The 15,036-nt window shown below is 39.9% G+C and overlaps 1 protein-coding gene across 1 annotated transcript in view; it reads right to left on the bottom strand.

The window, feature by feature from the left end:
* calcr (calcitonin receptor) overlaps positions 1-15,036 on the bottom strand; it is an 89,536-nt gene that overhangs the window by 33,273 nt on the left and 41,227 nt on the right. The window contains exons 2-6 of the mRNA XM_041885008.1: positions 11,450-11,515; positions 6,791-6,950; positions 5,435-5,542; positions 2,678-2,781; positions 1,803-2,106 (exon numbers count right to left, since the gene is read on the bottom strand). Coding sequence (XP_041740942.1) covers positions 1,803-2,106; positions 2,678-2,781; positions 5,435-5,542; positions 6,791-6,950; positions 11,450-11,494 — 721 coding nt within the window. The 5' untranslated portion in view covers positions 11,495-11,515. The remainder of the gene's footprint in view (positions 1-1,802; positions 2,107-2,677; positions 2,782-5,434; positions 5,543-6,790; positions 6,951-11,449; positions 11,516-15,036) is intronic.

Raw genomic sequence — 15,036 nt, 5'->3', positions numbered from 1 at the left:
TCATGATTGAGGTAAAGTTCTGCCTACTATGAAATGTAGCCGTAATGCTTAGGCGGCATTTTGGCACGCACTACGCTCTTAAACTCGAGGTGGTTGCTAAGCAGCGCCTGTTACTACAATCCTCCTTGGCAGTTCTAAACTTTACAAGGCATGTAAGTCACTTCACCCATCTCTTCCCAAAGCCCACCACATGCATGACTTTCTTAACCACAACTGGACGGATCCATAAAGAATTACTGTGGGAATAAATAATCACTGAATTAGGAAAATACTGGAATAAAGTAGGCCAATGCAATGGAAGGCATCAACTTGTTGCTTACTGAAACTGCCCAGTCATCCAATATTGTTATAATACAATGTAAACAATAGCCTACCCACGTGTGGTCAACTGTTTAAGCGCTGCTTTGAGACAACCCTGGGGTCTTGATCAAATCAATCAATGTCAGATGTTTATTTTCACTGAATCTCTGTTTGGATGTTGGTTAGTTTACAACTAGGCTGTGGAGATGTTAACCAAGTTGAGCTGAGGGCTGCTCATAATCATCTTGTCTAGTTGGCTCATTTATTAGCACTGATCAAAACATTTTGCCAGCATGTTATGTAGTTTTACAAGTGGATTATTTTGCTCTTCACTCGCAGTCATTTAGTAGCCTAGGCTTACTCCCGACCAAAAGCCTGTGACTTGTCTCAATCAATCAATGTGATTTTGTTTCACTGAATCTCCGTCTGTATATTTGGTTAATTCTCTGGCTGGGCAAATAAGAGGAGGTGGTATAGCTCATTTGGTCCTCTATCACTGATCAGAAACATTTAGCATCAAATCAAATTAAATCATATATGCGAATACAACCGTGAAATGCTTACTTACAAGCCCTTAACCAACAATGCAGTTCAAGAAATAGAGTTAAGAAAATATTTACTAAATAAACTAAAGTAAAAAAATGAATAAAAAGTAAGACAATAAAATAAATAACAATAACGAGGCTATATACAGGGGGTACCGGTACCGAGTCAAATAATGTAGCCTAAATCAAGTGTAGGCCATTATTTTTGCTAGATCGCGTACAGGTAACTCCAAAAGCCCGCCGAGGATGTGAAATATGAACAGGAGATTCACATGCTTTTGAAAATATAGATTTATTTTATTTATATTATTTTCCATGGGTATCATGATGAAGATACTCTCAATGTAAGACCCTAATGCCTGCTCCCTAACAAGGCAGAGTGAGGGTAGGAAAGAGATGAAACGTGGATCAAAAAAGCATGGGCTTGCCTTGGGCCCTGTTTCAAAATATCACCTTTTTTTATATGATAGCGGTTCCATGCGTTGCCATGACGCAAGTTGTGTGGGAAAAATATTATTCGTATTTTATTCTTAGCCTACTATAAAATATATGTGTTGACTGTGATCAGGTTAGCCTAAGTGTGTCTTGTCTGTTTAATTAACAAAATAACTATTGATTTCAAGTGCATGCTGCAGCCATATAGGCTGCACAGACCAGTAACATAATTAAATTCAAAATATGGCATTCTATTCTTTTGAAAATAAATTTGATTAGTCTTATAATGTTTCTTAGGACCTGTGTATTTTCTCAATGGATTTATTAAAATAGATGCCCACCCACATCTGCACACCACTACTACAACTCCTCACCAGGATGCCAGCATGTGCATGGGAGGTATGAAAGGCTTATGCAGGCAAAATGTTTGTAGAAATTGTAAAAATGCCCCCCAAAAAGTACAGGCAAAATACCATAAATCCTATGTGAAAGCAGTATTAGAGTATCGCACATCATCACTACCTGATTTGTTATAAGGCTGGTCTCTGTTCATCTTCTCAAAGCATTTGTATTGACCGTCGATGATCTTCTTCCTCTCCTCCACCTCCTGACTGACCCTGGGGCTGACTGGAGTCTCCACAGTGGGCTCCACAGACCCAGGCTCTAGCAGACCATGGGGAGTCACCTTCTGGCTGACTGGAGTCTCCACAGTGTGCTCCACAGACCCTGGCTCTAGCAGACCATGGAGAGTCACCTTCTGGCTGACTGGAGTCTCCACAGTGGGCTCCACAGACCCTGGCTCTAGCAGACCATGGGGAGTCACCTTCTGGGGAAGAACAACATGTAACGGGACAGACACCATAAAGAAACACACACACAGATAGAATACAGCAGGAGGATTTCTATTTGTCAACAGCGAACAGTAGCAGTGATTATAAAAAGACAAATAAATAAGTAATAGAAGAAAAGTAAAGTAGAAAACATTTTAAAAACAAGCAGAAAACACTACAGACAACATACAGAATGGGTAGGCGGGGCCCAGAGTTGTACCTGATCAAGAGACCAGACTAGGAAAACCTCCTGGCTCTAGTTATGGCGTTAAACTATCAAAGGAATAATAACCAGGAAACACAACAGACCGACAACACAAACAGAATAAGGATTAAGAATAGTTTGACTAGAGCTGTTGCGGTCCTGCCTACACACCCAGGCTGCGTTCCAAATGGCACCCTACTCACTAAATAGTGCAATACCTTAGACCAGGGCCCATAGGGCTCTGGTCCAAAGTAGTGGACTTTATAGGGAATATGGTGCCATTTGGGATGCATTGACCATCCCACACAGACCTGTACCGTTTTGTCCATTAATCAACTGAGAACGAATCAATCTCCAATTACCTTTAATTTGTCCTTCGAGAACTTCAGACATCTGGACCAGGTCTTATTAATGAAGGGACTTTGGACCCAATTACCAGATTCATCACAATATTTTGACACTTTTCCTGCAACAACAAAATAAATGAATGGTAACGTTAATTGTTAGCGATATAATTTCAGCAATGAGTAATGGTGACTTGGCAGCTGTTGAATCCATCAGTGTGATAGGTGCTATATATGAAGCCACTGCTATAGCTGACTGGACTGTAATATCAACTGTAGAGGCAATAGTTACCCACTGGGCATAGACGTCAGTTCAACGCCTAGTTTTGATTAACATTTGGTTGAGTTATCAACTAACGTGAATTCAATGTAAAAATAACAAAATATTTCACCATGTCATTGGGTTAAAAGTTGGGTGAAAAAAATAAGAAATTCCCTAACATATATATATATTTTTTTATCCAATACGTTGATTCAACCAGTTTCAACATTTTTTACATGACGTGGAAACAATGTTGATTCAACCAGTTTGTGACCTGTGGGTAGTTTTTTCTCTCATGTTGTTTGTACTGCAGATTGCCCCTTTAAGTGGTACTCTGTTACTCAATTGAGCATGACTGCATTCCATAACACTGAGAGCCAGCTCCTTGTCATTCCATAACACTGAGAGCCAGCTCCTTGTCATTCCATAACACTGAGAGCCAGCTCCTTGTCATTCCGTAACACTGAGAGCCAGCTCCTTGTCATTCCATAACACTGAGAGCCAGCTCCTTGTCATTCCGTAACACTGAGAGCCAGCTCCTTGTCATTCCGTAACACTGAGAGCCAGCTCCTTGTCATTCCATAAAACTGAGAGCCAGCTCCTTGTCATTCCATAACACTGAGAGCCAGCTCCTTGTCATTCCGTAACACTGAGAGCCAGCTCCTTGTTATTCCATAACACTGAGAGCCAGCTCCTTGTTATTCCATAACACTGAGAGCCAGCTCCTTGTTATTCAACTAATTTACCACCAAAGCTTAAGATGTAAGTTATGGGCATCACACAATACTTTAATATAACAGACTTGGGGAAACTCTTCCCTGCTCTAATCCCTAAAGCGTGAGTTGAATCTCCTGTTCGATAATGCCTGAGATCACAATGTTCCCTCTCTGTAAGCACGCTAACCCAGCAGCCGGTCATCCCCCAGCAGCTAATCAACGGTTCTGTACATAAAACCCAGCCAAGCTTTCCAAGACAGCTGGCTTCAACCGAACCAAAAAAGGGTGACATCATTAAAAACCTTGTTGCATCACCAGTGATAACAATCTACAGTGGCTTGTGAAAGTATTCACCCCTGTTGGCATTGTTCCTATTTTGTTGCCTTACAACCTGGAATTAAAATTGATTTTTGGGGGGTTTGTATCATTTGATTTACACAACATGCCTACCACTTTGAAGATGCAAAATATTTTTTCTTGTGAAATTAAAAGCTCAATTTGAGTCTCATCTGACCAGAGTCCCTTCTTCCATATGTTTGGGAGTCTCCCACATGCCTTTTGGTGAACAACAAACGTGTTTGCTTATTTTTTTCTTTAAGCAATGGCTTTTTTCTGGCCACTCTTCCATATAGCCCAGCTCTGTGGAGTGTACGGCTTAAAGTGGTCCTATGGACAGATACTCCAATCTCCGCTGTGGAGCTTTGCAGCTCCTTGAGGGTTATCTTTGGTCTCTTTGTTGCCTCTGATTAATGCCCTCCTTGCCTGGTCCGTGAGTTTAGGTGGGCGGCCCTCTCTTGGCAGGTTTGTTGTGGTGCCATATTCTTTCCATTTTTAATAATGGATTTAATGGTGGGATGTTCAAAGTTTCAGATATTTTTTTATAACCCAACCCTGATCTGTACTTCTCCACAACTTTGTCCCTGACCTGTTTGGAGAGCTCCTTGGTCTTCATGTTGCCGCTTACTTGGTGGTGCCCCTTGCTTAGTGGTGTTGCAGACTCTGGGGCATTTCAGAACAGGTGTATATATACTGAGATTATGTGACAGATCATGTGACACTCAAATAACGTCCACCTGTGTGCAATCTAACTAATTATGTGACTTCTGAAGGTAATTGGTTGCACCAGATCTTATTTAGGGGCTTCATATCAAATGGGGTGAATACATATGCACTCACCACTTTTCCGTTATTTATTTTTTAGAATTTCTGGAACCAAGTTATTTTTTTAATTTCACTTCACCAATTTGGACTATTTTGTGTATGTTCATTACATGAAATCCAAATAAAAATCCATTTAAATTACAGGTTGTAATGCAACAAAATAGGAGAAACACCAAGGGGGATGAATACTTTTGAAAGACACTGTATATACTCTACGCTCTTTAGTCCAACTCTCATTGCAGTCATTGCGTCACTGGTCGGATTGGTCAGATAAGGGCCTGTATTCAAAAAGCATCTCAGAGTAGGAGTGCTGATCTAGGATCAATTTAGCCTTTTAGATCACATTCAATAAGATTACATGGACAGGGAGGACCTGATCCTAGATTGTTGTTTGATACAGATCTAGGACCAGGTCCCTCCTTCCCATTATAATGTTATTCATTATGATCTAAAAGGCAAACTGATCCTACATCAGAACTCGAGTGAAAGCAGGTGCAGAAAGATGCTATATTGTCATTCCTATAGAGACTATTGGTCAAAATGACCTCTAGTCACCCCTATCATCTCTATAATCGACCTGTGGCCTGGCCAATTCCCTCTGCAGAGATTGGATCATTTATCAGTGTGTGGTCTTACCAGAGGTGTCCAGGCTGGGGTAGTCTGGGCAGTTCTGTGTGGCGTAGCTCCCCACTGGAGTCTCGTTCCAACACAACAAGCCATCCCACATACGACTACAGAACACACCTGCATCAGGGAGAATTACTTTTTAATATCTATAGCTAGCTGTTCATTAATAACACTTCAGGCTACCTCCCTATTGCTGAACCATGTGTTAACGATTCATGTCTAGCACTTTCCATAATAGCCGAGATGCTCCATCCATTTAGCTATGGTGGTTTTATAGGCCTATATCACTGCATTTAAGTATTTTATAGGTCTATATCGCTGCATTTAAGTTTTCTGTAGGTCTATATCACTGCATTTAAGTATTTTATAGGCATATATCACTGCATTTGTAGCGGGTGATTTGGACGGAGTCAGGCGCAGGAGGTGTAAATCACAGAATAATGGTTTATTCGGCCAATGCAGCGGTTCACAGCAATGCGTAAAACAACTACAGTGCAAATTAACGGCGCACTGTGGAAAAAAAAACACGGGTGAATATCCCGGCGATAAAGTACATAATGCTCCACCGAGCTATCGACACCTCCACATGGAAACAATCACACACAAAGACATAGGGGGCAGAGGGAATACTTATATAGGGACTGATGAGGGGATATGAACCAGGTGTGTGTAAAAAACAAGACAAAACAAATGGAATGATGAGAAGAGGAGCGGCAGTGGCTAGAAGGCCGGTGACGACGAACGCAGAAGCCTGCCCGAACAAGGAGAGGAGGCAGCTTCGGAGGAAGTCGTGACAGCATTTAAGTATTTTATAGGCATATATCACTGCATTTAAGTATTTTATAGGCCTATATCACTGAGTTTAAATATTTTATAGGCATATATCACTACACTTAAAGGAAAACAAATGTTCAAGATATGTAACTTTCAAAATATAGAAATCATCTCCGTATGATGCATTTTGCATCATATGATGCTGCGTTTTGCATTATATGGGAATTATTTATGTATTTTCAAAGTTACATACTATCTTGAAAACTTGATTGGTGACAAGCAAAACATTTTGAGACTGTCAACAATGGACTAATGAAACAAAAACCAAAAGATAGTTTTTGGGTGAAATTTTCCTTTAAGTCCAGGTAACAGCATTTCTGTTACCTATAGCATCAAGGGAGCACTGATTACACATCCATCCACTAAGATGTACTTACGCAACAAAGGTCATAGCATCAACACTAGTGCTTTCTCAAAGAGCTCCAGTAATCAGATCCCAGTCTCCCAGTAAGTAGTGTGATTAGATTAAAGGGGCAATCTGGGATTGGTACATCAATTTTTGTACTTTCAAATGAGTGATTTGTGCTTCACCTGTTCTGTTGTGCTGCTGGTTTCGGCGGAAAAGTTCAAGACATTTGTATTGACCCTCGGTCATGGTCAGCCTCTCATCCTCCATTATGGTAAGGACAGGCCTGAGAGATGTGTCTGGGCTAGCAGGCTCAGAGCTGGACTCCCCGGCAACAGTTCCGCTCTGCAAAGACACAGCAACCACTTCATCTTACCACAATATAGCTATTGAACACCTAAGTGACTAGATAGTGATGTATGTGTAGGTTTCACTTAGGTTGTGCTGCCCTGAAACTAATTGCACTGAGCTGAATCAATTTGTATTGTGTTGTGAGAATTGTGAGAGCGATTTATTGACAGTATACTCCCACATGCACTGGTGTTTCATGCTTAAAGCAATAGACAAATAGAGTATCATCTTGTGCTTTTCTTAAGTGAGAGTCACAATGCTGTACTTGAAACGTGTATTGAAGTGGTTCCAGATGACTAGCATACAAGAACCTACGAATACTCTATCGATAGTGTTGTCAAACCGTGGTTGACTCATTCATGTATTTCCCGCCACACAGTCAAATGCATTTGAGAACTCACAAAATAACTTATAAAAAGGGGTTGATTTTTTTATGTGAAGAGGACAAGAGCATCTCTCTGATCCTGTCCGTTCTCCTATTGTGTGGTTTGGAAAATAAGCTTAAAAAACCATGGGAGCTCGTCTCGTCTCCAACGCTGATGTAGATAACACTTCGCTGCACAAAGACGAGAAGGAAATCAAGATTCTAATAGCATCTGTGTCCAATATGTCGCCGTGAGTGTGACTCACCTCTCCTAATATTTCTACTGAGAATTTAGCCACTCAAAGCACCGTGGCTTGTTCTCTCTCTCTCTCTCTCTCTCTCTCTCTCTCTCTCTCTCTCTCTCTCTCTCTCTCTCTCTCTCTCTCTCTCTCTCTCTATTCTCTTATTCTCTTGTTCTCTCTCCACTTCCACACTTTAATTAATTCTACATAAATATTAACACAATAGCTTGGAGAGATTTGCTCGCAAACAGCTCCCACCCGCCTAACCTCCTCCGTCCCTCCTCCCTCCTTCCTCCTCTCTCCTCCCACCCACCCTAACCTCCTCCCTCATCCCTTTCTCTCTTTTTTAATTACTGTAATCTCTTCCTGTTTAACTTTTGGAGCGTTCTTTTCCTTCTCCTGGGAACAGTACATCAGTCTTACCTGACAATTTAAAGCATACTGAGCTACAGACACAAACATAAAAGGAATGAGGGGGGAGATTTTTATTTTTTTCGTCTGAGAGAGTTTTTCGGAATATTGACGATGTCCCATGTAGCAGTTTAGCAGCCGTACATATGATGTCACTCCAAACGTTGAAGTAAATGACGTCATACATACGACCACCAGGCCACCACCAATGTCAGCTTTAAAGGTCCAGACAGTGAGTAAACCTCACAAAGGTCACTCCTCTATCCTTTCCTCCACGTGTCCTGCTGAAATAATAGTTACTTCAGAAGCGTTAAAGTAAAGCTTCACTGGACACAAAGAAAACAAAGACAAGTGCATGAACATCAGCCAGATGAAAAAGATCAGCATAAATTCCATTGACCTTTTACACTCAGCCAGGCAGGCAAATTTAATGTAATTATATCGTACAAACACTTATCGACAGCCAACTTATCATCAGGTGAACATTTAATTTCACATCGACACTGATGAATAGAAGACCAAATGGACAAAGATATTATTATCAGTACAAAGGTATTATCATCAGTACAAAGGTATTATCATCAGTACTTCCCTTATGCATTACGCTTTTCTGCGCGCTTACTTTGCCACATGTCAGTATAGTCTACCAGTCTAAAGGTCTATCCTGCCCTCTATCCACCATTCATAGTGACGATAGTGGTAGGTGGATCGTTTGTTCAGATCTGCAATAGGCTAACTAGCAATCATACCACAGATAAAATCATTCAAATCTGCACACATTTTCAATATATATCCACAAGATAGAGGAATAGCTGATAGGCAGCGGAGAGGCCAGGTGAGTCATTGGACATGTATTTATTTATCTGTATTTATTTGTATTTATTATTTTTACTGCTCTATGGTTATAAATATTGCTTGGATAACCTTATTTACTATTATGTAGTGATTTCTTTTTCACTCTTTATGTGGTGCGCACTGCACAGAACACCGTAACAATTATCACTGAATTATCAAAGTGAATTATTGTAATATTTATTTATGTGTCAATTGATCCCGTAAGGGATGGGTTGCGAACTTGTCATTTCACACAAAAAATAAAATGTCATTCATTCATGAAGACACACAGTTCCAAAAGTTCCCCTATTGATCTTGTTTAGGGACAATACAATTATCCTACCTAGACAAGCCTACAACACCACAAGCCAATGAATAACTGCATTATTGTTTTCAAGTGAGTACAATTCTATTACTCTAGGCTGTAAACTGCAGTGAAAATGTCATTTGAATAATGGCGTAAAAGCCCTGTTATTTGAATGTTTCATTCCATTTGTTTCAGTTTTGGGTCTACTCTGATAGATTCTAGAAAGGCACAGAAGCAGTCTGGCTGTATTTCTACTTGTGATACTGATGTCTCCTGTCTGTTGCCGATCATCATTCTCCCAAGTCATCCTGTGGCCACATACATTGAATTCAGAAAGTATTCATACCCTTTGACTTATTCCACATTTTCTTGTGTTATAGCCTTAATTAAAAATGGATTAAATTGAGATTTTGTTTCTTACCCATCTACACAAAATACCCCATAATGACAAAGTGAAAACATGTTTTTATATATTTTTTTGCAAATGTATTGAAAATGAAATACAGCAATATCTCATTTACATAAGTATTCAAAGGGATATTCAATGTCTGCTTTTTAAATTTTTACCCATCTACCAATAGGTGCCCTTCTTTGCGAGTCATTGGAAAACCTCCCAGGTCTTTGTGGTTGAAATTGTGTTTGAAATTGGGGTACAGAGATGAGGTAGTCATTCAAAAATCATGTTAAACACTATTATTGCACAAAGAGTGAGTCCATGCAACTTATTATGTGACTTGTTAAGCAAATGTTTACTCCTGAACATATTTAGGCTTCCCATAACAAAGGGGTTGAATACTTATACAAGACATTTCAGCTTTACATTTGTAATTAATTTGTAAAAAAACATAGTTCCACTTTGACTTTAAGGGGTTTTGTGTGTATGCCAGTTGCACAAAATCTCAATGTAATTAATTTTAAATTCAGGCTGTAACACAGTTATTCAGGAAAGTTTAACAAGCGTTCTGCCTCCTTTCCGATCATAGCGGCTATTCCTCTACCTAGAACCTAATGCTTCAATATAGTCTAAATGTATGTGTGGCATAAACACAACTAGTCACAATGTTTTCATCTGATTAGGCTACTTCAAAAGTATCCTGTAGGCTACCTGCGCACATTCATCCACTCCACTCTAATTTAATTCCAGCATCCAAACTGCGCAACAACCTTTTGATTAACGGAAAGAGACAAAACGGCAAAAAAATCTGTTACAAAACACAAAAAAGTTTAATGACATTCGGAGATTGCCAAACCAAGCCTTCGATACTGAGTAGGGAGGGATGTATTTTCTGTTTGTCGAGATTGACATACTCTATTTGATTGTGGTGTTGAAAACGCAAACCACGATGATAAGCGCTCGAATGCGGTAATCGTTATGCAGTTATTCATTGCTTATTGGTTGTGTGTGGTGCATTGGCACAGAAACCTGTTGGTGGAAAATCCGTTGCATATATTTGATATAATTATAAATATAACATAAAATGTTGAAAATCTGATTTACCCCTAGTTGATCATATTCTGCAGCCGGCTCTGATCGTAGTGTAATGAGACAGCCAAGGAGACTGTGGTCGGCGAACCCTCAGCCTTCTGGGGGGGGGCTTTTTTTTTAACACCTCGAGTTGGACCACCCCCCCCTCCTTAGCATAGTCGTGCATAAGTAAAAACACCTCAAAACAAGACATGGTATTTACGAACTGTAATTACATGAATGTTCTAACAAATTACCATCACACATAATACCCTTTGCATTTCATGAATAATACATTAGGCTGATATCTGCTGCCTTGATAACGGTGAGTTTCAAGATCATAAAGAAACAAAAGGTAAAGACAGTGGCATTTGTGCTAAGGTCATTGGTTTTCTATGCCAGCTGACCATTGGGTTTAAGTAAAGTATGATGAGGGTTGGAAAACAAGTGGGGATGCATCCAGCACCCGCATACACACACACACACACAAACGCAGATGCACGCCAGCCAGCCAACCATTCATAGAAAGTATCTGCAGAGCTTTAGCGTCATGGCTGAAAGATCATCCATGCCTCTAGTTGCCAAACTGAACCAATTAGTGATTAACGCATTAGTGAACTACATCAAATGAATCTCTCTGATTTTCTCTATGCATTGAAAACCAGCATAGCAAAACGTATTGCAGTTTAATTTGGACTTTGAAACAATACATGGTATTTTATCAAGTTGAAACACATTTACAGAACAAATCCTGTACAATTTGGTAAAAAATTACAGTAATATATCAACTGTATTACAGTAATAAACACAGCAAAAAAAGTAATCTAACAACAATTATTTATGTTAATGAGAAGCTGAAGATGTACTCACCACCATGAAAGATATCAAAAGCCAGTAGGAGCTTTTTAACCCCATACTGTCTGGTCCCAGCCAAGTCTGTGGAGACAGAGAAGAGAAAGGAAAATTCGTTTTTCTAGCAGGAAATTGGATAAACAAACAGAACCAGGTTGTTGTTTTCAATCACGATTAGGCGGCCTTGAGGGTTGAGTACAGCACAACATTCATTTCTCCTGAATGCTAATATACTGCAACAGTGGTTCCTATATTGACTGTTCTGGGGCAATTCAAGTTTTTCTGTCCCGGGTTGCGGTGTGAGCGTGTGTGTGTGTAGTGTGTAGTGTGTGTGTGTCTATGTGTGTGTGTATGTGTGTGTGTAGTGTGCATTCATGTATTTGACTGACACAAAAAAGTTAATGATAGTTGCTCAAAAAGAGAGAGAGAGGGGGAAAACTAGTGTGAGAGGGGGGGGGGGGAACTAGAGCGAGAGAGAGAAAACTAGAGCTAGAGAGAGATAATGAGCAATCAAGAGAGAGAGAATGAGATCGATCGAGGCAGACAAAACAAGAGGCAGACCAAAATAGTTCATGTTAGTTAATCACTGTACTGTCAACAGTGGTGCTTCTTTCTCAGGTTGAGTGACTGGACTGCCATGCATGGGAGTTAGATTAGAATTCCCCTCAGGTCTCTTTACGTTGGCCCTGCAGATCCCCATTGTAAACCCATTGCTATGCTGTGTTACGCCAATCAGTGCGTTGCTGTTAGCTTTCCACACCTCACTGGGGCTCCACAGCAGGTTCCACTCTCAGTTGATAGACATACATCAGTAAGCATGTCATTGTGACTGGCTTTGGAGGTCAGACGGGGGCTGGGGGAGTGTGTTCAGTCTAAGAGGAGAAAGAACTGGAGAGGTGATTAAGCACTTAATTAAAGTTGCTGTGATTAAGCACTTCATTATTTTAATGTGTCAATAAAAAACTATAAGCCCTATATGAACAGTATTGATGTGGCTAAGGAGCAGTGTAGGAAAGGAAATGATATCAGTGCAAGTGCATTCACTACCATACATCCTGAAAACTCATCCTCAGAACAGACATGGTCATCTGAACAGCTTGGAGGAGAAGTTACCTGTAGGCACAGATCTAGGATCAGCATAACCTCCCGGAATTCTAACCTTAACCATTAGTAGGGGAAACAGTAAAACTGACCACAGATCAATGCTTAGGTGGAACTCCATTGAACTCCTGCCGAGCACAGCCAGTTAAAGCTCCTGTTTGTCTCAGCATGCCAGCTCCAGCTCCTACCCCTGCCAGATGGCTGAGGGCAGCACTACACAGAGAACAAGGCACTTACCTGCTGCTGGCATGGCTTACCCACCCACCCGCCTGTGAAATGGTGCACAGAGAGAAAAATGGGAATTGCGGGGTAAGTGTACATTTCTGTGGCACCCAGCCATGAGAAGGAAGGCAGGAGAGAAGGGTGGGGATTGGGGATAGTAATGTAAGTGCCAGTTCTACCTTTTTACCTTGATCCTGATCCTGTCTTACTACTGTGAGGCAGTGTCCCTCAGGCTAGCATGTGTTGGATCTTTGATCCGAAGGCACAGTGTTAATTATATACTGTTATGGGCTATAAATACCATACAGGAACTCCTCTGATACTGTTGCTAAACTAAGTTATAAACCAAGACATCAAGGGAACAGAGACAGTTATTGCTTGAAGAGTAAGTTTTTCATGAAATGTCCATTTTGGAGAAAGTTCTGGATATTTCAACGTGACATTGTAGTGTTGCCTGTAATCTCGGTTAACCCAGAACTAAAGTCTCACCCAATTGTTAAGATGCTCGATTAAATTGTGATTTGTTCCTCAGCACCGGAACTAATGCTGCTCGTCATGTCATGCATCCTGTTGTATCGTGACAGATCCACTGAATCACTTATGTTTACGCAATCTGTCCGCAGGAGATTATGTTGCCAGAAACGAAAACTTTGGGAACACATTGACCTGTGGGGAATGTGGAGAAAAACTGACCTTCATTCAAGGACACGGTCCACAGAGTATACCACAGGGAACAACCAGAGGGACTAGCCTTAAAAATGTATGAAACTCAAACCAACAACTACATAAATCAAATGACAGCAGCGGAAGAAGATAGATCGTAAATGGGTCAGAGCTTGAGAAACTATTAAGAAACTAGCAACCACCCATTAGGATACAAGCTGTTTGAATTCACACTCAGTTGTATTCACACTCAGTCGAGCGCCGTTAGTCTTCTTGGTTCTTTAACTGCATCCCAAATAGCACCCTATTCCCTATTCAGTGCTACCTGCCTCAGACAGCCCTCTAAGACGTGTGGCACATTAGAGAAAGAACTATATTACAGAAATTGAGTTTCAACAAGATGAATGACACTCCAGTCAACATCAATACTGATATCCATTGACTAAAATTGGACATAAGTGAATTGCGAGCCATTATAGTCAACAGTTTATCAAGTGTTTGGACAAAGACAGAAGGAGAAACACTATAGGCTTTATGGATATAATGTACTATAAGATAATAATATAATAATATAATATAATAATCATTTTATATTATAATATAATAATATGATAATTTTATAATTTTATAATGTAATATAATATAATAATGTAATAATATAATGTAATATAATATAATAATATAATAATGTAATATAATAGAATAATGTAATATAATAGAATCCTATAATAATGTAATATAATATAATAATATAATATAATAATATAATGTAATATATTATAATAATATAATAATATAATATAATATAATAATATATTACACTGAACAATAATACAAATGCAACATGTCACCCACTGAGCATGTTTGGGATGCTTTGGATTGACGTGTACGACAGCGTGTTACAGTTCCCGTCAATATCCAGCAACTTCACACAGCCATTGAAGAGGAGTGGGACAAAATTCCACAGGCCATAATCAACAGCCTGATCAACTCTATGCGAAGGAGATTTGTTGCGTTGCGTGAGGCAAGTGGTAGTCACACCAGATACTGACTGGTTTTCTGACCCACGCCCCAACCTTTTTTTAAGGTGCATATCTGTTTTCCCAGACATGTGAAATCCAAAGAATAGGTCCTAATTTATTTATTTCAATTGACTGATTTCCTTATATGAACTGTAACTCTGTAAAATCTTTGAAATTGTTGCATCTTGCATTAATATTTTTGTTCAGTTTATATAGGGATATGTGTGTTGACTTGAAAGACTTCCTAGGTACATCCTGGGTGTCTCTCTCTCTCAATTTCAATTAAATCTCTCTCTCTCTCTTTCCCTCTCTCTCTCAAACTCTCTCTCTCTCTCTCTCTCTCTCAATTCAATTTCAATTCAATCTCTCTCTCTCTCGCTCTCTCTCTCTTTCAAACTCTCTCTCTTTCTCTTTCCCTCTCTCTCTTTCCCTCTCTCTCTCTTACTCTCTTTCTGTCTCACTCTCTAAATCTCTCTCTGTCTGTCTCTCTCTCTCTCCATCTCCCTCTCAATTTCTCTCAACAAAATAGTTTTTCCCAGGATAAGTTTGAACAGTACTATCCACTCTGCCTTAATAAATAAATAATGTGCCTTCCAT

This window comes from Coregonus clupeaformis, chromosome 8 (assembly GCF_020615455.1).
Source record: "Coregonus clupeaformis isolate EN_2021a chromosome 8, ASM2061545v1, whole genome shotgun sequence".
Classification (NCBI taxonomy): domain Eukaryota; kingdom Metazoa; phylum Chordata; class Actinopteri; order Salmoniformes; family Salmonidae; genus Coregonus; species Coregonus clupeaformis.
The sequence above is the reverse complement of the archived record's forward strand: the minus strand, read 5'-3'. Positions and strand labels throughout refer to the sequence as shown.